Source organism: Laccaria bicolor, genomic scaffold (genome assembly GCF_000143565.1).
Source record: "Laccaria bicolor S238N-H82 LACBIscaffold_6 genomic scaffold, whole genome shotgun sequence".
Lineage (NCBI taxonomy): Eukaryota > Fungi > Basidiomycota > Agaricomycetes > Agaricales > Hydnangiaceae > Laccaria > Laccaria bicolor.
In genome coordinates this window covers 942,777-964,513 of record NW_001889877.1, presented here as the reverse complement: position 1 = coordinate 964,513, position 21,737 = coordinate 942,777, and the positions used below count along the sequence as shown (strand labels likewise).

The 21,737-nt window shown below is 47.8% G+C and overlaps 9 protein-coding genes across 9 annotated transcripts; 4 read left to right on the top strand and 5 right to left on the bottom strand.

Annotated features, from left to right (window-relative positions):
• Positions 1-22: 22 nt before the first annotated feature.
• Positions 23-1,827, bottom strand: LACBIDRAFT_293330 (uncharacterized protein; the record flags this gene model as incomplete). The annotated part of the gene is made up of 8 exons (XM_001878098.1): positions 23-147; positions 206-284; positions 339-398; positions 458-508; positions 633-1,464; positions 1,521-1,547; positions 1,589-1,627; positions 1,789-1,827. 6 exons carry the CDS (start codon positions 1,825-1,827, stop codon positions 361-363), a joined length of 1,026 nt encoding a protein of 341 aa, XP_001878133.1. The 3' UTR covers positions 23-147; positions 206-284; positions 339-360.
• A 680-nt stretch (positions 1,828-2,507) lies between these two features.
• On the bottom strand, positions 2,508-4,162 carry LACBIDRAFT_324760 (uncharacterized protein; the record flags this gene model as incomplete). The annotated part of the gene is made up of 8 exons (XM_001878097.1): positions 2,508-2,590; positions 2,651-2,771; positions 2,810-3,010; positions 3,110-3,153; positions 3,185-3,482; positions 3,532-3,882; positions 3,949-4,000; positions 4,056-4,162. 8 exons carry the CDS (start codon positions 4,160-4,162, stop codon positions 2,508-2,510), a joined length of 1,257 nt encoding a protein of 418 aa, XP_001878132.1.
• A 401-nt stretch (positions 4,163-4,563) lies between these two features.
• Positions 4,564-6,581, top strand: LACBIDRAFT_324759 (uncharacterized protein; the record flags this gene model as incomplete). Its single annotated transcript, XM_001878443.1, has 7 exons — positions 4,564-4,664; positions 5,080-5,240; positions 5,443-5,496; positions 5,565-5,585; positions 5,643-6,021; positions 6,501-6,534; positions 6,567-6,581. 7 exons carry the CDS (start codon positions 4,564-4,566, stop codon positions 6,579-6,581), a joined length of 765 nt encoding a protein of 254 aa, XP_001878478.1.
• A 1,563-nt stretch (positions 6,582-8,144) lies between these two features.
• On the bottom strand, positions 8,145-9,778 carry LACBIDRAFT_293329 (uncharacterized protein; the record flags this gene model as incomplete). The annotated part of the gene is made up of 7 exons (XM_001878096.1): positions 8,145-8,277; positions 8,339-8,726; positions 8,788-8,874; positions 8,931-9,050; positions 9,105-9,344; positions 9,407-9,437; positions 9,528-9,778. 7 exons carry the CDS (start codon positions 9,776-9,778, stop codon positions 8,195-8,197), a joined length of 1,200 nt encoding a protein of 399 aa, XP_001878131.1. The 3' UTR covers positions 8,145-8,194.
• A 1,777-nt stretch (positions 9,779-11,555) lies between these two features.
• LACBIDRAFT_247348 (uncharacterized protein) lies at positions 11,556-14,774 on the bottom strand (the record flags this gene model as incomplete). Its single annotated transcript, XM_001878095.1, has 2 exons — positions 11,556-11,846; positions 14,502-14,774. Coding segments are annotated over 2 exons (564 nt in total), but the record flags the coding sequence as incomplete, so codon positions are not given.
• Positions 14,775-15,699: 925 nt separating this feature from the next.
• Positions 15,700-16,472, top strand: LACBIDRAFT_324755 (uncharacterized protein; the record flags this gene model as incomplete). Its single annotated transcript, XM_001878442.1, has 4 exons — positions 15,700-15,885; positions 15,935-16,065; positions 16,124-16,182; positions 16,243-16,472. The coding sequence occupies 4 exons, from the start codon at positions 15,700-15,702 to the stop codon at positions 16,470-16,472; spliced, it is 606 nt and encodes a 201-aa protein (XP_001878477.1).
• A 234-nt stretch (positions 16,473-16,706) lies between these two features.
• Positions 16,707-17,608, top strand: LACBIDRAFT_324754 (uncharacterized protein; the record flags this gene model as incomplete). Its single annotated transcript, XM_001878441.1, has 6 exons — positions 16,707-16,709; positions 16,759-16,820; positions 16,860-16,957; positions 17,028-17,183; positions 17,271-17,300; positions 17,529-17,608. 6 exons carry the CDS (start codon positions 16,707-16,709, stop codon positions 17,606-17,608), a joined length of 429 nt encoding a protein of 142 aa, XP_001878476.1.
• Positions 17,609-18,355: 747 nt separating this feature from the next.
• Positions 18,356-19,036, bottom strand: LACBIDRAFT_315686 (uncharacterized protein; the record flags this gene model as incomplete). The annotated part of the gene is made up of 2 exons (XM_001878094.1): positions 18,356-18,957; positions 19,015-19,036. 2 exons carry the CDS (start codon positions 19,034-19,036, stop codon positions 18,356-18,358), a joined length of 624 nt encoding a protein of 207 aa, XP_001878129.1.
• A 713-nt stretch (positions 19,037-19,749) lies between these two features.
• Positions 19,750-21,659, top strand: LACBIDRAFT_293326 (uncharacterized protein; the record flags this gene model as incomplete). Its single annotated transcript, XM_001878440.1, has 2 exons — positions 19,750-19,776; positions 19,829-21,659. 2 exons carry the CDS (start codon positions 19,750-19,752, stop codon positions 21,545-21,547), a joined length of 1,746 nt encoding a protein of 581 aa, XP_001878475.1. The 3' UTR covers positions 21,548-21,659.
• Positions 21,660-21,737: the final 78 nt, after the last annotated feature.

Below are 21,737 nucleotides of genomic sequence, written 5' to 3'. Positions count from 1 at the left end.
CTGTGTTTGTAGAATGCGTCTTGATCAAGTTGCAACTTATTATTTAGATTCTAGAAAACGAGTATGGTACATGACGTAATGTGGGATGGAACTGCAAAATTAACAATCACTGGGGGGAACAAGTTTTACGTGCTAAATACAAGCAACCTTGAGATGATGGTGTGGCATTAGGTCACATCTGGGTGTTAGGGAAAAGAACACTCACCCTTTTCATCAATAATAATTTCGAACGTTTCAAGAATGCGTCTGCAAAGCTCTTCATCAGAGGGAAATTTCGAGTCACCCTATGAGGGTCACCAATGAGCACATGAAAATTCAAGCACCGAGCGCAACTATACCTGTCGTAACACAGCACACCAGTCATTGTCGTGAACTATTGCTGTCTTGGCTTCTGGATGCTAAAAAAGTACTCGTAATGAGTATAGCAGAGACGGCATGCAAGGCTGCATAGTCTGACCTTCTTCAGGAGCATGTTCAGAATAACGTTTGATGGAGTTCGAACAACCGTCTTGAAAATCAATGTCAGCAACGGCGGTTTAACAAAATGGAGGCAAATACTTCATGTTGTGATGGAACCAATCTCGTTGACCCAGAACCTTGACCATTACCAACCGTAGCGGTATCAAACATACCCAACATTGACCGAAAGAGGCCTCCAATGTCCGGAAATAAGCTCGGGGAACGGACACGTCCCCACTCAACGTCACTGAGATAAACGCCGCTTGACCGAAGGAAAACGCATTGATTCCGGAAAGGTGACGCTTGCTGCGGGATGAACTTGACTCCACACTGCATTTGGTCTATGTCCTGCCCTACCCATGAGAGCGGGACACTAAGGCCATCCCGGTGGTTTGAAGACGGATTTCCCTCTTTAAAGTGGGTCAAGATAGCCCACGATGTGGTCTTATCACACTGGGTTACAATTTGTAGCTGCCCATTTTCGACGTTTAGACCACGTGGTCCATTCGCGTAGCGATACCAGCTCTCCCCGTGCTGTGCAGCGTAGCTTCGAAGTGTCCCTATACTCTGGAATCGTTCGCCATGGCAGCCTTCGGGCAGAATCAAGACAGCGTCTTCAGAGTCATTGAAGAACGTGAACTCCAAGTTTCTAATGCCAGACCGAAGAGAGGATTTTAGTCTCATATAGGGACTGGTAACGAAACCTGATTCGTGACAGTCGAATGCAATGCGGCTGCCTGGAAACGGCTTCAAAGGCGCAAATCCCTCGGGCAGTTCACTGGGATTACAGGGGTTGTCGGCATCCAGAAAGACATTAAAAAGGTAGCGGAATGTGCCAGACGGGCAGAGGATTCCAACGTCTCCAACGCTGACACCGGTTTGGCGGTATGCGGGGGGCGCAAAAACATCAGGTTCTGGATTCCAAAGAGGATGTCCGTGACCTTTCTTCAGCATTTCGCGTTGGTAAGTGGATTGGCCTGGAACTCTATCGGACATTGTGGCTGACTGCGCGTTATTAAATTAGTCATAGTCCAGCACACAAAAAGATTCATTAAACTTACAAAAACGTGCATAGGGTCCTCTGAGAACTGTGGTAAACACGATGAAAGGACCCAACTCTGAAACGCACCTGTATGTGGGCTGTCGCAATGCTCCGACGAAGATGACCCTGCTAAAGATGACAAGAACGCCTAAAATGGACAGATTGAGGTGTTGGAGAGAGCAAGCCATCGATTTGAACACCTTACAGTGCTAGTAGTACAAGTTGGTGGTAGCGCTAGTAACAAGTCGACGAGTGAATATTAGCGTCAGGAGTGCAAAAGCACATACAAAGTTCAAACGTGAATCCGTCTCGATCGTGTGGTACATCATCATCGAGTGCCTCGGCGGATGAGGCTGTCGATGACAGACTCTGAGTGGCATATGGACTAAGTCACAAAGGACACTGTAAGTCGGTGACTCCGCAAGGAGAAGGACAGCCGAACCTCCTAGAAGTTCTGATGTTAAATGTGGTGGTGCATTGCATGCCAGGCCTTGGAAGGGTAGAATCTTCGAGTATTGTGGGTCGACTGCAAGAAGGCAGTCTCATTATATAGTCCGACATGAAGCAACGTCAGCTTGCATTCTGTGGGTCCGGAAACTCCCTCGATCACAAAAGGACAACAAGGACGTAAGGCTTATCGGCGTTGGGGCCAGTGAAGTTGTAGTGCTGAGTGGAGACGCCCTTGTCTGGAGTTGGTCGGGACCACAATAATCGATGTCATCTTGGCTGGCCAGAGTAACATCAAGTTCGCACGGCTCAGTCCAGACTCAGTACTCAGTACTCAGTTCTCATCAAGTCCTCATTCAAAAAACAAAAGGATGGCTTCTCTGAGAACGAAAGAGGCTCAAGTCTTCGGATGTCAGTGATTTTTTGGTAAGCAGTTGGTGTTGTGCGGCGTTGCCCTCACTGTCCGCCTCCACAAAAAGAAAACAACTTCCATTGACACGCCAAAGAGTTTAGTGCTAAGTAGTTCCAAAGAGAGGAACATGTCGACGTTTTTCAGGTGTTAAAATATCTCGTCAGCGACTTGACCAACGACCGCTGCCGCTTTCCCTCCGATAACCTTGCTAGCTGCTTTAGTTGCAGCGTCTACAATATCAAATCGTTAAGTTAATCGTCAAGACACCACGGGCTGGACAAAGGACGCACCGTAGGGATGCCTGATGTCATCGAGAATCTCTGAGCCTTTCTGGAGCTGGGGTGAAAGATGGGCATGAATCGCATTCGAGGCCTTGTCAAAGCCCTTGGACCTTTGAGGTTGGCAGCCCGACTACAGGGACGTATTTGACCACTCTGGCCGCAACTGACTGGGCGGCGGATATGATCTTCAAACCACTTGATAAATCTTCCAGCAGTCTCAAATCCCTGTTTCACTTGCTGGGCAGCTGCTTTGATAGCGCCGCCTACTCTCTGGAAGCCTTTCTTGACTGCGCTGCTCGCTTTTTGGAAGCCTTTCTTGATCGCACTGCTAGCTTTCTGGAATCTAGATTTGATCGTATTGCCTACTTTCTGAAGAGTACGAATATTGCTGTTTTCCTGGGAACAGAGACTATTATGAACAACCTGCTCTAATTAGCAAAGAGCTGCCTCGAAAGAACAAGAACCTACCCGAGCCATCTCAATCATCGTGCCCTTCGCCGACCCATACAATCCTGCCGTATGGTGTGGAATGCCGGTCGTTACCTTGCTTCTTCTTCACCAAAAACCCGACCTCAACTATACCCGTTCCAACATTCTTGGCGAAAGCGCTCTCAAGCTCATTAGAAGGAGTACTCAGAATGAGCGAAGGAGAGGTCGTAGAATGGCTGTCCAAGGACCAAACTGCCTCAATAGGCGTAGATGACAACGGTTCTTGTCCAGTCACAGAAGTGAGCTGCTTGCTGATTACAGGAAAAAACTTTGCATCAGTGACTATGCGAATGTGTGCGATTCCCTGTGTAGTTGATGGGTGTTGGACGTTCGCTGGCGGTTTAGTTGGCACCTTGACCTTATTTCAGCAACGCTGAGGTCATAAGGAATAAGAGACGTACCCTCAGATCTCGAGGTGTAATATCCCCACAAAAGAACGGCAATGTTCCTTTATTTTCCCGAGGAGCCGATATGAGCCACCTGACGACCTTTCCATCAATCCGTTTCCTTCCCCCATCTTCCTCCGCCTCATAGAACGCCCCGCTTCTATCTTTCTTGGCACGGTCGTTGATAATGTCCGAGATTCGAATTGTGTGTGATCCGTTCCCCAAAAACGCGTAGTCAATCCAGCCTAATGGTTTGTTCGCCCAAGGATGGGTGTCGCGTTTGACACGCGCCGGTGATCCAGGAGGGTAGTGAGAAGGCTCATGTGTGAAGGAAAGGAGCTCAAGGTAGAGTCCATCCGCGAAAACCTAGATGACCCGTCAAGGTCGAGTCAGCTTTTCTATGCTCATGAGATAGAGTACCAGATTACGAACCACGAGCGCATTGGCAGCCAAGCCGCCAACGTGTTCTCCGCCAGGTATAACCCTGCGATGAGAAATCTAGTCAACCCGGTCCATAGATGCGCTCTTCTGACCCTCACTTGAACCCAAGATCACCAAATTGTCGCGATGTCTCTTCAATCGAGCCTGGTGGTGACAGATGCACGATATGATCTAGGGTTTTCGTGTTTGTCGATGGGGTCGCCATGAATGTGAGAAGAAGAGTAGGGAGTCGTCATTGTGAGCAATGTTATGTATTTAATGATCATGAAGCACCATTGCACCCTTTCTTTCCCGCGCTCAAGAGAGGAGAAATATTGAGTCTGAGCTGAGCAAAATTCGTCGCGACTCAAAGGTTTACAAGGCCACGCCGCTGCACCAGGCTCCACCAGCAGCCTCACGCATTGCCAAAGATATGTGTTTAACCAACATTGAATTCCTCTGTCAAATTACCCACTTGCGCGACAATGACTTCTTTTCGATGTTCACAATTTCCACAAGAGATCGAGTAATTTGATTGAAGAGGCAAGCACGATGTGTTTCGCATCGTAAGATTTGACTTCGCCTTGAAATATAGGAGCCGGCGAAATGCTCAAGTTTATAATAGCGATGCGCTTGTCAAATGGTTGGGTATTCAGTATTGTGGTCCCGCTGGCGTTACTCCATGGTGCTCCAAGTGGTGCAAAACCCTCATCGCTTGCTGACTTGCTGTGAGTCTTACAGTTAGGATCGCAAGAGAACCAGCAAGGGAAAAATTGGGCGTTGCACCCGTGGTGAACGATTCCGAAGACGTTACAAACAGGCACGTCAAAAATCGTCAACGGAACAGTAACCAACATTGTTCAAAGGGAATTGAAATCTATCCCATATCGCCGAAAGCGAGGGCGACAGTCCATACCAATAGAAAATTTGGCATCAACGACACAGGAGAGGTGACCAAATTCGCCCAAGACCACAGGCCCTTGTGACGGACGAATCAATCGTAATAGTTCAGTCGTTTTTCTACTTCCATCCACATCTCACGATCAGAATCCTCTTCGTCGTCGTCTTCTACATCATAATAGGCAGTAGAAAAGTCCTTAAGGGCCGGAAATAGCATGGTAAGGTATGACACAACATCATCAGTTTTCCGGATAAGGGAATGGCAGAGATTGAGGGTGGTAAGGTGGAGACCTGTAAGATGTTCTCCGTCAGGCTGAATGGCGAGTATCGGGATTTGGCGCGCATCAACGGAAAGGGTCAACTTTTCCAGCTTTGGACAAAGCTGAATAAGATGCTGCATTCCAGTAAATGTGCATTTCGGCCTTTTGCCTGGATCATCGGTTTCCCAGAATACCAGTGAACGCAATTGAAGCAGTGACTTGGCAAGTTTGATAAGATCGTTGTCGTCCAACTCAACGGAAGATGAGCTTATATGCAAATCGCGCAACTGCTTAAAGGAGCTTAGGTATTCAAATGTATGAGCATCCATATTGAAAAGCACTTTAGATGCAGGACGCCAGAAGCCCAAGCTAGTGCAAATCATTGGGCAATCGCCTATATGTAGGCTTTCTAACCTCGACGCCAAGTTGCACTCATGAAGTGTTATAAGAAGACTTCTTATGCTCCAGCGGGCGTCGCTTGCGGTTCTGGTAAGTGTCAAAGACCACAACGTTCCTGACTGAAGCTGTCGTAGCATCAATTGACAGGCATTCATGGATTTCGAATTGATGGTCAGGTGAGTAATGGCCGGAAAATTGTTCCCAACGTAAGGAACGCAGTTCTCCATCTCCTGTTCTGTGACCCAGAGCCGGAGATCTTCGAGCATGGGGAATGTACTGATAATGGATATGGCATGGGATGTGAGAAACACCCGGTCACTGAAGCTCAATTTCCTGACACCACGAAGAGTGGACAAGAACTCCACGGGTGTTGCATTTGCCCACAAAAAGGCGTTACGCGAGACCTCGACTTCTACTCCTGTAACATTCGGGCCGATTACGAGGCGAGGATAAATGGCAAGACCATCGAAGCTGCCGTCGACAAGATCGACCTCCGACACATTAGACAGGAGAGGGCCTGGAGACGGTTTGCGTGACCAGATGATGGGCAGGACTTGTGCTTCAAAATATTGAGAAAGCGGACTCGAGGCAAGCCGACCAAGAGTTCTGATTCTGTGGCAGTAAAAGTAAATTCTTTCGAAATCAGACGCAATCAGATTCCTGATGATACTCTGTAATGACAATTGTTGAAAAACATGCTTTTTTGTCTTGAGAAATATGGCTCACAAATCTGCCCTCTTTTATAGCCCAGGCATTGGGTGGAAGACATTTCAGTAATGGAAGGAGTGTTTTTTGTGTATGCCAAAGGATGTCCAAGGCTGGGTCCTGAAAAGCTTTGCAAGTCCTCGCGAGTCGTGCTTGCATCCTTGAGTCGTGAGCATAGTTGTGAAAGATGATGGAGAGGAGCTCCTGGATCTGCAAGCAATGGTGCATGCTGTAATCACGCGGTCGTAGCAACCACAGTGCTTAAAACTGGGGACTTGACAGCTAACTGCATAATCGTAGACCACATCTGAAATTTCACTTTGCGCCTTTGTCTGTGCGTAAACTTGGCATAAACATCTGTTTTAGGCCGTGGCTATGTAAACCATGACGCCCATTTGCGCGCGCTGCCCATTGCTCCACGTTCTAGCACCGTTTCGGTAGTTGCTCCAAATGCTCCAATCCCGGCCCGCACGTCATAAGGGTGGAGTGATTGGAACTTGCCAACTTGGAAGGGCGTTCTACCTAATATGGTTGTTTGTACAAATAAAGGCGCACAAAGTAAATTTTAGATATGGTCTACGATTATGCAGTTAGCTGGAAAGGATTCAGAATGGGTGGCTAGGCTGTGTGGTCGAAGGATTTTAGAGGGATTTTGACTTGAAGCTCCGACACAACCAGATGGTCCAGATCGAAACGGTAATGTGTAGATCAACATTCACTCGATTCCGAATCACCACAAGCATGCGTCCCCCGTTTCTATCGACTTCGCAAGTCAGAGACGGATGAACTTTGCCGTTCTTGAACACTGGAGGTCGAACAGCTGTAATTCGCGCTTTGCAGATCGAAGTTCTCGTTATTGAAAAACAATGCACCACTGGGGTTATCATACTACCCTGTCATATAAATTTTAGGTTCATCATCGTCCTCGACTTTCGAATTGATCCATATGACGCGCGATTTGCTCGCTTATCCGAGCACAAATGTCTTCACAGCTGTCTGCCATATTTGAAACAAAAACAAGCCAATGGAAAGGTCCTCGGAATGATGCACAAAGGGGTCGTCCTGTGTCGACGAGCTCTCATTGCTCAAGGCGTTGGTTCTTTCAACATACTTTTATCAACCATTCGGCATGTTTTTCTCAACAAGTTCTCTTCGCGACGTTCACAATTTACACAGGAATCAGGACATTGGCTGAAGAGGCAAGCGGCAAGTGTTTCACGTTACTAGGACGAATTTCGGATAGCGTTGGAAAGAAAAGGCTCCGAAGGGAGCGCACAACAAAACATGAAACGGCAGTGATGATGTGCCGGCTTTGGCCCAGAGCCAGAAACCAGGCAAGAAAAGTTGTGGCAGGGTGAAAGAGCGGACATGACGCACTGATGCCTGGACCGTTCGATGAACAATCTCGTACACAGGACTCTTCAATCAGACAGTTGCTGTAAAGATAGCCCCTCCAAGTACATATACGGCAGTCATAGGTTGTCTGACGCATATGATGAGAGCGACTATGGGAGTCAGTAGGGGATCTGAAGTGGCCGACGAAAGTTCGCAGTCTAGAACATTTTACAATTTCAGCGAGAGAAGTCACTGCCCAAAGGCCGGCCAGAGATTTTGAAAGAAAGAACATGCTGAAGAGGTCGAGTCGCTTGTCGCGTCTCTCGCAACATATACAAGAGATGAGAGCGCCCAACAGGAGGATGAGACCGTGCTGCTAGCGAAATGCGCCACGATGCTTGACGATTGTTGGCCTAGCTCCTAGAAGAGCTATCGGAGTGTTCGTCTCTGTTGAAATTGAGTGGTTTCAAATCACAAGTTCTTTGCGTAGTCAGAACGTCATTGAACATGGAGACCGTTGAGCTGGCTTGTTCAAAATCAGATCTTCTTTAAAAACATATTGACGATGTGATGAGCCCTCAAACAATTAACATGTCAAGTTCCATTTTTCGCTGAAAAAGTGAAGTTGCAAAGGACCAACGTAAGAACATTGACAGGTGTTAAAATATCTGGTCCGCGATTTGAGCGAGGGCCGCTGCCTGTTTCCCTCCGATAGCCTTGCCAGCAAATTTGGCTGCAGTGCCTACGATGTCAAATCGTTCTAGTTAATCGCCAAGACGCCGTGGACTGGAGAAAGGACTCACCGAAGGGATCCTGGATGTCATCAAGAATCTCTGAGGTTTTCTGAAGCCCGGATGGAAGTTTGGCATGAATCGCATTCGAGGCCATGTTAAGGGCCTTCGACCCAAGTTTGATGAGTTTCGAGACAGGTTTCCCGATGACGGGTATGACGTTGGCGACTCTCCCCGCAACCGAACTTATGGTGGACGCAAACTTTAGACCAACCTTCGCAATGGTCGGCCCATTCTTCTTAATGAATTTTCCAGCGGCCTGAAGTCCCTGCTTCACGTTCTGGGCACCTGCCTTGATAGCGCCGCCTACTTTCTTTATTGCACTACCCGCTTTTTGAATGCCTTTCTTTATCGCGCTGCCAGCTTTCTGGACTCCGGATTTGATCGTGTTGCCTACTTTCTGAATAGTGTTCAAACTCGGTAAGTTAATACTGCCAAAGACTGAATTTCCAAGTACTCACTTGGAACCCGTTCTTCACTTTCTGAGCACCCGCTTTTATAGCATTGCCAACTCTCTGAACACCCTTCTTGATTGTATTGCCCACTTTCTGTAGTAAATGTAACATTAGCAGGCTCACAAAAGTCGTATGTTGTGACTGCATACCTGGATCCCGTTCTTTACTTTCTGAACACCTCCTTTGACAGTGTTGACGACTCTCTGTACGCCTTTCTTGACTGCGTTGCCCGCCCTCTGGACCCCAGACTTGATCGTATTGCCTACTTTCTGGCGGGGAATTCAGTACGTTATCCTTGTCAAAGGTTTTTTTTTGCCAATTACCTGGAACCCGCTCTTCACTTTCTGAGCGCCTGCTTTGATAGTGTTGCCTACTTTCTTGACGCCATTGCCAACTTTCTGGGCAACAGACTTGACAGCGTTTCCGGCTTTCTTGGCAACTGATTTGACAGCGTTCCCCGCTTTCTGGGCAACAGATTTAACCGCATTTCCCGCTTTTTTGGCAACAGATTTGACCGCGTTCCCGGCTTTCTGGATGCCGGATTTAATCGCACCGCCCACTTTCTGAGGAATAAAATTATAGTGAGCCGTCACGAGAAATTTTGAAAAAACAACGGAGTGGTTACCTGGAAGCCTTTCTTAATCTTATCGAAGATACTGCGGGGAACGAGATGGTTCACATCCGTCAAATCAGGCTATGTTCACCACATTCTCAGATCGCCGCAATGGTAGAAAGATGCTTCATACCGCTCTAGCATATTTCGTAGTCGATCGAATATACAGATCGTCATAGCTTGACCCGTATCGCGCCACAAGAGCATGGTCATATCTCGAAGGCCTGTATGAGCGCTAATGAGCAGATAGTCGGAATTTGAACACCAGAATGAACCCGACATTATGATATCATCTTCAGACGGAACATTTGGTAAGGGTACAGATGCGACAAGGCCGATGCACAGTAGAAAGAAGATGAAAGAAACGAGACCTGCTCGAGACATGAGGAGCGTAAATTGGACGACCAGCGTCAGGGCAAGAAGAGAAGACCAGCTTGGGGATCATACAGCCTATCGCAGTCCCTTAAGTTCATTGAGGGATTGCTCTGGACTTCCCGTTCATAGTCGAAAGTAGCACAAGCGCTTGTTCCTTATCATGATGCTGTGCATACCTGACATCGTCATGAATAGGCAAGGGCGATCATTATCAAGGACGCTCTCACCTGATAGAAAGAGTCTCGATGCTTTCACACCGTGTATCAGTCGGAGAAACGTGGTTCAGAGGTTCATAATGCTAGTCAGACAGACGCTAAAACTGGTTTTTGTATTGTAGCACATTAGCGATTAGATTAGAGAACAAATTTCGGAGAGCGTTGGAAAGAAAAGGCTCCGAAGGGAGTGCACAACAAAACATGAAACAGCAGGGTGAAAGAGTGGACGAACTTGGGACGAACCAAGGACGAACGCACTGCCTCTCAGCCTCATTGTGGTCGTGTTTGGCAAAACAGTCCATCGCCAAGACATTTTCTCAGAACATACATTGTCGCAATCAAGTCGCAATGAGAGGATGAGATTGGGATGAGATCTTGGTGGTAGCAAGATGCCTTACGATGCTCGCTGATTGTTGACCTAGAAGAGCTATCCGAGCCTTAGTCTCCTTTCGAAATGAGTAATTTACATCATAGGTTGTCACCTTCATAGTCACATGAAGGCCGTTGAGCTGATACATAACTTCTCAAAAAGCAGGTCTTCTTAAAAGCCACCTTAACCGTATGATGAGCTCTCAGACAGTTAGTGTGTCAAGTTCGATTTTTCGCCGAAAAAGTGGAGTTGCAAAGGACCAACGTAACAACATTGTCAAGTGTTAAAAGATTTGGTCGACGGCCTGAGCAACGGCTGCCACCTGTTTCCCTCCAACAGCCTTGCCTGCAGCTTTCGCTGCAGCACCTAGATAAAAGCAGGCATTCAATCTCAGATAAGGCAGAGACCGGCGCGGATACTCACCGAAGGGATCCCTAATGTCATCGAGAATCTCTGAGCCTTTCTTGAGCTGGGATGGAAGGTCGGCGTGAATCGCATTCGAGGCCATGTTAAGGCCCTTGGACTCCAACTTCAGAAGCTCCGACGCTGGCTTCCCAATTACAGGGATGTATTTGACCACTCTAGCCGCAACTGACTGGGCAGCGGATATAACCTTCAAACCAAACTTCGCAACCATTGGCGCAAACTTCTTGATAGCTCTTCCGGCAGTCTCGAGTCCCTGCTTCACTTTCTGAGCACCTGCTTTGATAACGCTGCCTACTTTCTGGAAGCCTTTCTTGATGGCGCTGCCTGCTTTTTGGAAGCCTTTCTTGATTGCGCTCCCCGCTTTTTGGAAGCCTTTCTTGATCGCGCTGCCAGCTTTCTGGAATCCGGATTTGATCGTATTGCCTACTTTCTGAAGGGTGTTCGACCTCGGTAAGTTGATGCTCCCCAAGACTGAATTTACAAGTACTCACCTGGAACCCATTCTTCACTTTTTGGAACCCCTTCTTGATCGTGCTGCCGACTCTCTGAACACCCTTTTTGATTGCATTGCCCACTTTCTGTTAAATGTAACATTAGCAAGCTTCTACAAGTCGCATTTTGTGACTGCATACCTGGAACCCGTTCTTTACTTTCTGGGCACCCGACTTGATAGCGTTACCAACTTTCTGGAAACCCTTCTTGATGGCGCTGCCTGCCTTTTGGACCCCAGACTTGATTGCATTGCCTACTTTCTGGTAAGAAGTTCAGGACATCGTCATCTGCACAAGTTCTTTTTTCCATTTACCTGGAACCCGCTCTTCACTTTCTGAGCGCCTGCTTTGATAGCGTTGCCTACTTTCTTGAAGCCATTGCCGACTTTCTGGGCAACAGATTTGACAGCGTTCCCCACTTTCTTGAAGCCATTGCCGACTTTCTGGGCAACAGATTTGACAGCGTTCCCCGCTTTCTGAGCAACAGACTTGACAGCGTTCCCTGCTTTTTGAGCAACAGATTTGATCGCATTCCCAGCTTTCTGAAAGCCAGATTTGATCGCATTCCCGGCTTTCTGAAAGCCAGATTTAATCGCGCTGCCCATTTTCTGAGGATTGTAATTACAGTGAGGGAAACTCTGAAGAAACAACGAAAAGCTTACCTGGAAACCTTGCTTAATTTTATCGAAGATATTGCGGGGTACGAGATGGTTCACATCCGTCAAGTCAGGCTACGTTCACAATGTTAGATCGCTGCAATGGAAAAAAAAATACTTCATACCGCTCTAGCGTATTTCGTAGTCGATCGAATATACAGATCGTCATAGCTTGATTCGTATCGTGCAACCAGAGCATGGTCATATCTCGCATGAATCGAAGGTCTGTATGAGCGCTCATCAGCAGATAGTGGGAATCTGAACACCAAGATGAACCTCACATTATGATATCATGTTCAGACAGAACATCTGGTAAGGGTACAGATGCTACAAGGCCGATGCAAAGGAGAAAGAAGATTAAAGAAACGAGACCAGCTCGAGACATGAGGAGGGTGGATGGGACGGCCAGCGTCTGGGAGAGAAGTGAAGACCAGCTTGGGGATCATGCAGCCTATCTGAGTCCTTTAAGTATATGAAGTCCATTGATGGATTGCTCAGGACGCGCCCCTAGCTGCCCCTAGTCGAAAATAGATCAAACGCTGGTTCCTTACAATGCTATGCATCACAGACGTCGTGACGGCGCCGCACTTGAGCCGCTTGTCACCTCCGTACATCTGCAATGCTCATTTCACTATGCGACGATCACTATCAAGACAAAAGAGACGATCTCACCTTACAGGGAGATTCTCAAATGCTCTCGTACTGTCAGCCGTGGACCAGCAAGACTTCGTGGTTGATATTTCTTGTCAATCACGCAGATGCAAAAACTTTTCGTAGTGTATCGCATTACCGGTTAGATGGACGAACAACAAAACATGAAACGGCAGGGTGAAAGAGCGAGCAGCCATAACGCACTCAGCACTGCCCCTTTGCGACAGCTTTGATGTGGCCGTGTTAGGCAACACAGTCGGCTCGATGAACGATTTCGTACATACTTGAGACTCTGCAGTCCGACAACGGTTGAAAAGATAGCCACCTCCAAGCTCACAATGTCATTCACAGGATGGCGAGTATCGAATGGCTAACAACCAAGTGTCTGACGCATACGATTAGAGTGACATGGGACGATAGTAACGGATCCGAGGAGGCCGACGAAAGTTCAGTCCGTCATACAATTTTAACGCCGGAAAACGTCAATGTCCAAAGGCGAAATGCTGAAGAGGTTCAGCAGCTTGTCGCGATCATCCCGCAACATACATTACAAGATGTGAAAGCGCCCAACGGGAAAATGAGACCGTGCTGGTAGGGCGATGCGCCATGATACTTGATGATTGTTAGCATGATACTTACCTGAGACTCCTAGAAGAGCTATCCGAGTATTAGTCTCTCTTCGAAATGAGTGGTTTTTTATTACAAGTTCTCTGCATAGTCACATCATCGTTGAACATGGAGGCTGTTGAAAAGCAGATCTTTGAAAACACCTTGACGATGTGATGAGCCCTCAAACAGTTAACATTTGAAGTTCCATTTTTTGCCGAAAAAGTGAACTTGCGAAGGACCAACGTAAAAACATCGTCAGGTGTCAAAATATTTGGTCGGCGACTTGAGCAATGGCTGCCGCTTGTTTCCCTCCGACAGCCTTGCCTGCAGCTTTCGCTGCAGCGCCTATTCAAAAGCCGATAGTCAACCTAAGAGAATGCGTAAACTGACGCGGATACTCACCGAAGGGATCCCTGATGTCATCGAGAATCGCAGAGCCTTTCTTGAGCTGGGGCGGAAGGTCGGCGTGAATCGCATTCGAGGCCATGTTAAGGCCCTTGGACTCCACTTTCAAAAGCTCCGAGGCTGGCTTCCCGATTACAGGGATGTATTTGACCACTCTAGCCGCAACTGATTGGGCGGCGGATACAACCTTCAAACCAAACTTAGCAACGGTCGGCGCATACTTCTTGATAAATTTGCCGGCCGTCTGGAAGCCCTGCTTGACTTTCTGGGCACCCGCTTTCAAGGTGTTGCCAACCTTCTGGAAGCCCTTCTTGACTGCATTGCCAGCTTTCTGGACCCCAGATTTGATCTTGTTGCCTACTTTCTAAAGAGTGTTTATCCTGAGTAAGCCGCTGCGCCAACAGTTGGAGGCTTCTAGGAACTCACCTGAAGCCCGTTCTTCACTTTCTGAACACCCTTCTTGAGAGTGTTGCCAACACGCTGGACACCCTTTTTGATGGTGTTGCCGACTTTCTGAATGCCCTTGCCGACTTTCTGAACACCTTTCTTGATTGTGTTGCCTACTTTTTGAACACCTTTCTTGATCGTGTTGCCTACTTTTTGAACACCTTTCTTAATCGTATTGCCTACTTTCTGGAGAAAATGTTTTCGGTCAACGTTCCAAAAGTCATATACTCGAGCTGCATACCTGGATCCCGTTCTTTACCTTCTGAACACCTCCTTTGACAGTGTTGACGACTCTCTGTGCGCCTTTCTTGACTGCGTTGCCCACTCTCTGGATCCCAGATTTGATCGTATTGCCTACTTTCTGGCAGGGACTTCAGTGCGTTATCCTCGTTAGTAGTTTTTGTCAATTACCTGGACGCCGCTCTTCACTTTCTGAACACCAGCCTTGATCGTATTACCAACTTTCTTGGCGCCCTTAGTAACTTTCTGGGCAACTTTCTTGACTGCATTGCCAGCTTTTTGGGCGACGGATTTGACCGCGTTCCCCGCTTTCTTGACGGTGTTCGTCGCCTTTTGGGCAACACTTTTGACCGCGTTCCCTGCTTTCTTGGCGACAGTTTTGACCGCGTTACCAGCCTTTTGAGCAACAGATTTGACCGCGTTCCCCGCTTTTTGAGCAACGGACTTCACTGCGTTCCCTGCTTTCTTGGCAACAGATTTTATCGCGTTAGCGGCTTTCTGTTGGCGACGATTTCGGTGAACGGTTATGGAATGTGTGAGGGAAGGAACTTACCTGGAATATATTGGCACGGGCAACAAGATGCATATCCGTAAAATCAGGCTATGTCCACCTCATCGTAAGGATGATGTAATCACAGAAACATATGCCATACCGCTCTAGCATATTTGGTAGTTGTTCGAATGAATAGATCGTCGTAAGTGGATCCATATCGTGCGACGAGAACGCCGTTGTATTTCGTTTGAATAGAAGGTCTGTTTGGGCGGCCATGAGAACAAAGTCGAAGACAAAACTAGAAACAAGATTAGCCTGACCTTACGATCTCCTCTTCCAACAGACTGTCTGGTAAAGGCACAGATGCCACAAAGCCGATGCAAAGGAGAAATAAAATCAAAGAAACGAGACCAGCTCGTGACATGAGGAGCGTATATTAGACGACCAGCGTCTAGGCAAGGATTGAAGACCAGCTTGGGGGAAATAAACCATATCTCTTGCCCTTAAATGAATAGAGGTTATCAAGCGACGCCCATACCGCGCTGAAGATAGATCAAACGCTTATTTCTTCCAAGAAGGCCACGGGTAATGTGTTGCGAGGGGCATTGCCCTTTCGTTGCCCGGAGTGGGAGTACGTCATAAAGAAACACCTGTCCATTCAATTGGTCAGGGGTGATCACTGTCAACTTTTTCAAAAGAGACGCTCTTACCAAGCTCTTACCAGGTCAACGAGCGCTACGAAGGATTAGGATTACGTTGGATAAGAAGAAGCTATCGCTAACCAAGCGTTGACAAGCGGATCCACACCTAATTGAGCTTTGGGGCAAATAGTGGTAAGTCTACCTCGAAAGGGAAGGCCTCGCATGACTTTGATCGGCAGAACATAGATTCGGAGAGAGCCTTGGCAACAAAGGTCATGTCAAGGCCATGAGGTCTGTCGTCCGACATGCACGACATGACATGAAACCGGGGTGGGGTGAGAATGCAGAGGTATCGCACAGCCCTACTGTCCAGGTCCAGGTTCTACTGTTTTGGGAGACTTTAAGTGTGGTTATGTTTGGCAACAACGCCCTCGGGCCTCGCACTTGGACTCTTGGCTGGATGACGATGCCTGTGGAGAATAGCGGATACGGATACTGAGCTTGAAAATTAAATTATGTAGTCATCACATGATCACTGCACGCCGCTATCTCTCTCAACTACGACGGACTCGGATTCTCAATCGGTACACGTTAAAGAACTGGGGAAACATCCTATAATTTGTTTTGGAGCACCCGGAAACTCAGAAGGCATGTAAGTCCCACATATTTCTTTCCTTGCGCCGTTGCTGATGCAACCGACATCTGAACAGATCACGGTTTGGACAAGAATTCACGGCGGCCATGGAGAATAACTTTGCAAACCCCTCAGGTGCGTAAGCTATCTTTTTGATCTACTCAACTTACTCGTGTTCTTTCAATCAAATGATAGATTCTTGGGGAAATCCCCCATCTCTGGTTCCACTAATCATTCCAACCTCCCCTGCCATCCATTGCACGCTTTCAGCAGCGAATGCCGTACCCTCTGGCTCACCTTTCGCTTCCCACGCACTCTCCACAGCTTATTTCAAGCCCTCTATCAGCCACCAGCCCATCGGCCGCCTCACATACGCCTCAAACAGTCCATCTCGAACCTCCCTAGGTGGCTGTTTCATCCGCTAGCTCATTGACCACTTTATACGCACCCAATACGCACCTTCCAACAATAGTTACTCTTCCGGAAAGTAAACGCGGCCGCCTAAAAGGGAGCGCGAAAATCAAGCCAGTGACATACAGCCCACGTCGAAGACTCAGACGGCCTCCCTGAACTGGGTATAAGCAGAGGCTGAGGGCATTGTTGGGTGAGGATGCAGTTGGAAACAGGATTCGTCACCTGTTTCTATTGAATTCGGAAAAATGGTAGGTTTGTTATATCAATATTATTTTTCCTTCACTAATCTACTCTTAGTGGTCTCTGGAACACCTTCACGACATGAAGATCCTTCTTTCCAGGCACCATGTTGCCAAAATGTAAGTCTGGTACGGCCCTCCCCCTTTTTTTAGTACCAGATGCACGGTCCCATCGCGTCTGCAACGTGGCAACCCGACACAAACCAGTGGCGACCACAATGACAAATGGTATGCTAATTTTCATCATCATTATCATTGTGAGTCCCCCGCCATCCCACCTCTTCCCTGCCACCCACCTAACATGCTGCCACCACCAGACAATGACAGCGGCCATGGCCACGTCATTCCTCCCAAGCAACAACCGACCACCACGGACAACCATGAATGATCACGACACGTCAACACAATCATGCAACAACCACGGCAGAACAAGAGCACACGACGAGACACGATCATTACCAAACAAGCAGGGTCCACGTCGCCGTGAGCAACGTCACACGACGAGGACACCCGACGACGAGGGATGATGAAGATGTCCTGGCACATCAATGGATGTGCCATGTCGTCCAGACTGTGATGATGCTGCCCACATCAATCCAGGTGAGCAAGATGGCTTCTCTCCCCACCTTTCTAATGAGAAGCAGGGGCCACGTCAGCGACATGCCCTGCTTCATCGTAGTCATTTAGTCATCTGTGTAGTACCGTCTTTCTATGTGTAGAATACTATTCTCAATGATCATTTTTTTGAACTATTACAAAAACTTAAAAGATGTGCAGGGATTGAGCTTGAATTGGAATTCTGTTGTAACTTATGAACTACATACATAGGGGGTCCAGGGGGCTTCAAGCTGTGTGCTGAAGGAATGGGTCTAAAGTTGTTCTATCTTATCAAGGATCTTTTTGTGTAATCTAAGCGAGTATCCAGCTTATATAACGCAAAATAAATCTAAAAGGAGGAAACAAACCCTGATGATCTCGCAAATCTAAGCGAGTATCCAGTATCCCGCTTTACGCCGCTTTCCTACAGCTCGCAAACACCTACAGGACACATTGCCGCAGCTCAGTGAAGTGTTCCTCAGGTTTCTTGCTTGAGTTGTTGCACGCCGTATTGATATTGTGAGGTTGGGATCCTCCCTTCCTCCTCTTCCCTTTTTCTTTTTTCTTTTTCTTTTTCTTTTTCTTTTATTTTTTAGCCCACAAACACCGGTATCCGGCCGGACTCTTGAGATTATCGTTTGGCGATTAGATAGCTTCCAGACCCGTATTGACCTTTTCAGCGTTGAGCGTTGATTGATTGAGGAGGATCGTGGAATGAAGGTGAGTTTGAGTTGGGTTGAGCATAGAACTGCTCCTAGAGTTGAGAAAGTTTGCACGCAGAAAGATGTTAATCTCCAGAACTGGCGAAAGAATGTTGGAGGAAAGTATACAGTTGCAAATGTAACAATCTCGGGTCAGAGACCAGGCGTTTAAAACATATGACTGAGTTGTGCCAGGTTTGCCATCTCGTGGTTTCTCCTAACAACGTTGCGTGGAGGTGCACCCGACTGCATAACGCGACTCTGTCCTGGCAACAGGATACGCAAAGAGGCTTGCTGACCGTGGTATGAGGTTCTTCCGATAACAGTTGTTATTGTCACAAAAACCGATCAGGAGACCTACAAAAACTGTCCTGGCGTTAAAATAGGCTTCGTTCCTTTCGCAATAAAAAGCTTCAAGTCATGTCCTCTTCTTTTCACGGTCATGGCGTCGTTGAACATGAACGCCGTTAGACCAGCTTCCCGAAAAGCGGTTCTGAGATCATCCTCTTTGAAACCACCTTTATGTGCAACGATGTGATGACCATGGTCTGGAAAGAGGTCTTCCGTCTCGGCATCATCAGATTTCAGAAGGTCGATCACAAGCAGCACGCCATTGGGTTTGAGGAAAAACGCCAGAGTTCGCGTGATATCATTTATCGAAGCAAAGTGATGGTACGAAGAGGCGCACTGTATCGCGGATAATTCGCCGATTAGGGGTTGAGACGGTGTTAGAGATGTGGGTGCACGGATTTGGGTTGAGGGACGCACTACGACGAGGTCAAATTTTTCTCCATCGAGCTCGTCAGCTGTGCCTTGGAGGTCCGCACACACTGCGCGCATTTCTTCTCGAGGGATCCCTTGATTCGCAACACGGGTGTTGTACTGATCAACCATCCCCGGGCTGATGTCCACGCCAACAATAGACTTTGCGTATGGTGCCAGTTCTCTGGAAATGAGACCTAACTTCCGGTAAACGACGTGTCATCTCTACTAAGTAAACACGAAATTTGGCTAACCTGGGCCGCACGCAAAATCCATCACCGTCGTGGTTTCTTCATCAAATTGGTATGCCCGGCGAATTGCTCGAGAAGACCTTTTGAAGAATGGATTATGAACACCCTCGAACCAATTGTGCGGACTTGTTCAAAACCTTCGTGCCAATTCTGTCGTTTGTGGGCTATTATCGTAATGTTCTGCAGAGGCATTGAAATGGTCTCGGTTGGCGGCGACGAATCCAATTTCGAAGGTCATGGTGTTATGATAATCTGTCAGTGGATAGTTTTGGAATCTGACGCGCGAAGCCAAGAGAAAGAAAAAGATGCCTTTAGGTTTATATAGAACCTGTGTGCATTGGTTTCTGAACCGACACTAGAAGTTAAGAAAGAGCGCGAGGTTCCTGGTTCAGGAATACTTGTTATCAATATCACGTGATATTGGGAAAGGGATCGAAGTCAAAGCCCCAGCTCAACCCCAGCTTCCTGCTCATTTTTTCTTTCAAAGATGAGAACAATGAAATCAGGTGGATCGGATACGTATATGCCAACCAGTCACTTTGTGCAATTCATCGTTATAAACGACAAAGTGTCGTATCTCGCAAGTTTCTGGTTTGCGAGCCGCCCTGAACAGGCCTAAAGGCGTATGTTTTTCATTCCATCTATACGTCTTCGTCCTGACAGAAGTTGGGATTGTAGTTGCAAGTCTTGGCAACGTCAACCACAGCCACGCGGCCTAGGAGTTAAACATTGCTCTCCATGAAGCAGTCACACTACCTTGCAGATGTACGCATAACCCATTTCCACAATTATTGAGCTCAATTTCGGCGCTCTACAGGTTGATCTCCCAGCCGATATTCTCGAGTACGCCGAGTCCAGCTACGGTCTTTCGGACGTGGACCTCAACAGAATAGCGTCCTACATCGAAGAATGTACCAAAAACCTCGCTTCTATCGAGCGACAGCTGGCTATAGAGCTAGAAATCGAGCGACCGTGGCAAAACCACACCCGCGCAGATCTGCGGCTAAGAAAGACCACGGAGATCAGAAGGATAAGGATCTGCCGGCAAATTGGGGCGCCTATCCGACAACTTCCCCTTGAGATTCTTGGGGAGATATTTACGCTCTGTCTGCCTCCCATGATGACGAAGCACCGGGCGCGATCCCTCTGCAAACGTGAAGCGCCGCTGGTATTATGTCGCGTCTGCTCTTCCTGGAGAAATGCAGCGATTAATACCCCCCATTTGTGGAAAGAGCTTGAATTCCGGACTCCGTATCCCATTGGGCTGTCCATTTCCGTGGCTAAAAAGATGAAAGTGTGGGTTGGGAGGGGAGGAGACCTTCCCGTCTTGCTGCGACTGGTGTTGAGAAACCACTACACCTTCCTAGCAGCTCGGGACACCGTCAGCTTGGAGGAAACGCTTTCACAGGAACCGTTGTCGTTGGTGTGTAACCTGGACATATCGATACCCACGCCCGCCCCTTTATACCCCTCTTTTAAACGAGCAGATGGATTCAAGCGCCTGGAGTCGCTTGTCATGCGTTCTGAGAACGTCATGGACCCCACGGCTGACCAAAGTCACCTAATGCTCTTTCCCGGAGCCTCCATGCTTCGCCGAGCTGTGTTGATCAACGTCCTTTCTCCACGGATTTCCTCCACTCTCTTCCCTTGGGGCCAGTTAACACATTTATACGCTGGAGACCATCTGTCCGTTGAACTATGGTATCGCGTGATGAGCTACTGTGTCAATCTGAGGGTCGCGTCTTTTGGCATTGTCGGCTGGTGGTCTGACTACGATTTTCGCCCTACTGGGGAGCCGGCCCTACTTCCTCATCTCAGCATCTTGAATATCATGCATGATCAGAGTAGAACCGTGACCTCTGACGAGTCTGAATTCCCATTCAGCGGTCTTTCCCTTCCGGCGTTAAGGACTCTCCGAATTGTGTCGAGTGACACCGGCACTTGGTCAGGTCTCAGCGATTACTCTCAGCTGCACTTCCTTCGGGAATTCGCGCTTATTGGGACATTCACCATTTTACCAACTCATTTACAAGACCTTTGCAGATTATTCAGAGCTACACCGCTCTTATCATCATTACAGTTATCAATACAAACACCGTATGATGCCCTCTTTGCCAATCTTTTGCCCACCGCTAGTCCGTCACTCCTTCCGAACCTCGAAAATCTTGAAATTCATTGCAAGGCCTGGAGCCGCATGGATCTTGAAGGATTTCCACCTCTGTTCATAAATCTGATCAAGGCGCGGTGGTGGAGTTCTTTGCAATCACAGGCAGCATACAACTCCAGAAAAACTGTCCGTTTACTGCAAGCTATCTTGTATTTCAACGGAATGGACGAGACTTACCTGGATATTATCCGAAAATCGTTACAGCCCTGTGTTGACGAAGGACTTGACCTTCACTTGGGCGCTGATGAAGAAGAAGGAGAAGATCCCAAACATGTTATGCCTTTTACCAATGATATTCGGCACTGGCATGAGGATTTGATTGACGGAGGTGCCATTCGCTTCGGAAGATGTCAAACATGTTTTGATTGAAGCTCGTCGATTTGGCCACTTGAGTACTAATAGCCAGTACTTGGTAGTAGCAGTTTCGCTGGAGTGGGTCGAATATTGGTGGCCTCACAAACGATTAATGGTGATTCAAGCTGATTGGTAATGTGCATATCGATGAACACTTACGAAACCGGCGAACCTCCCTCAACAGGCCTAAACGGCCGTATGTTTT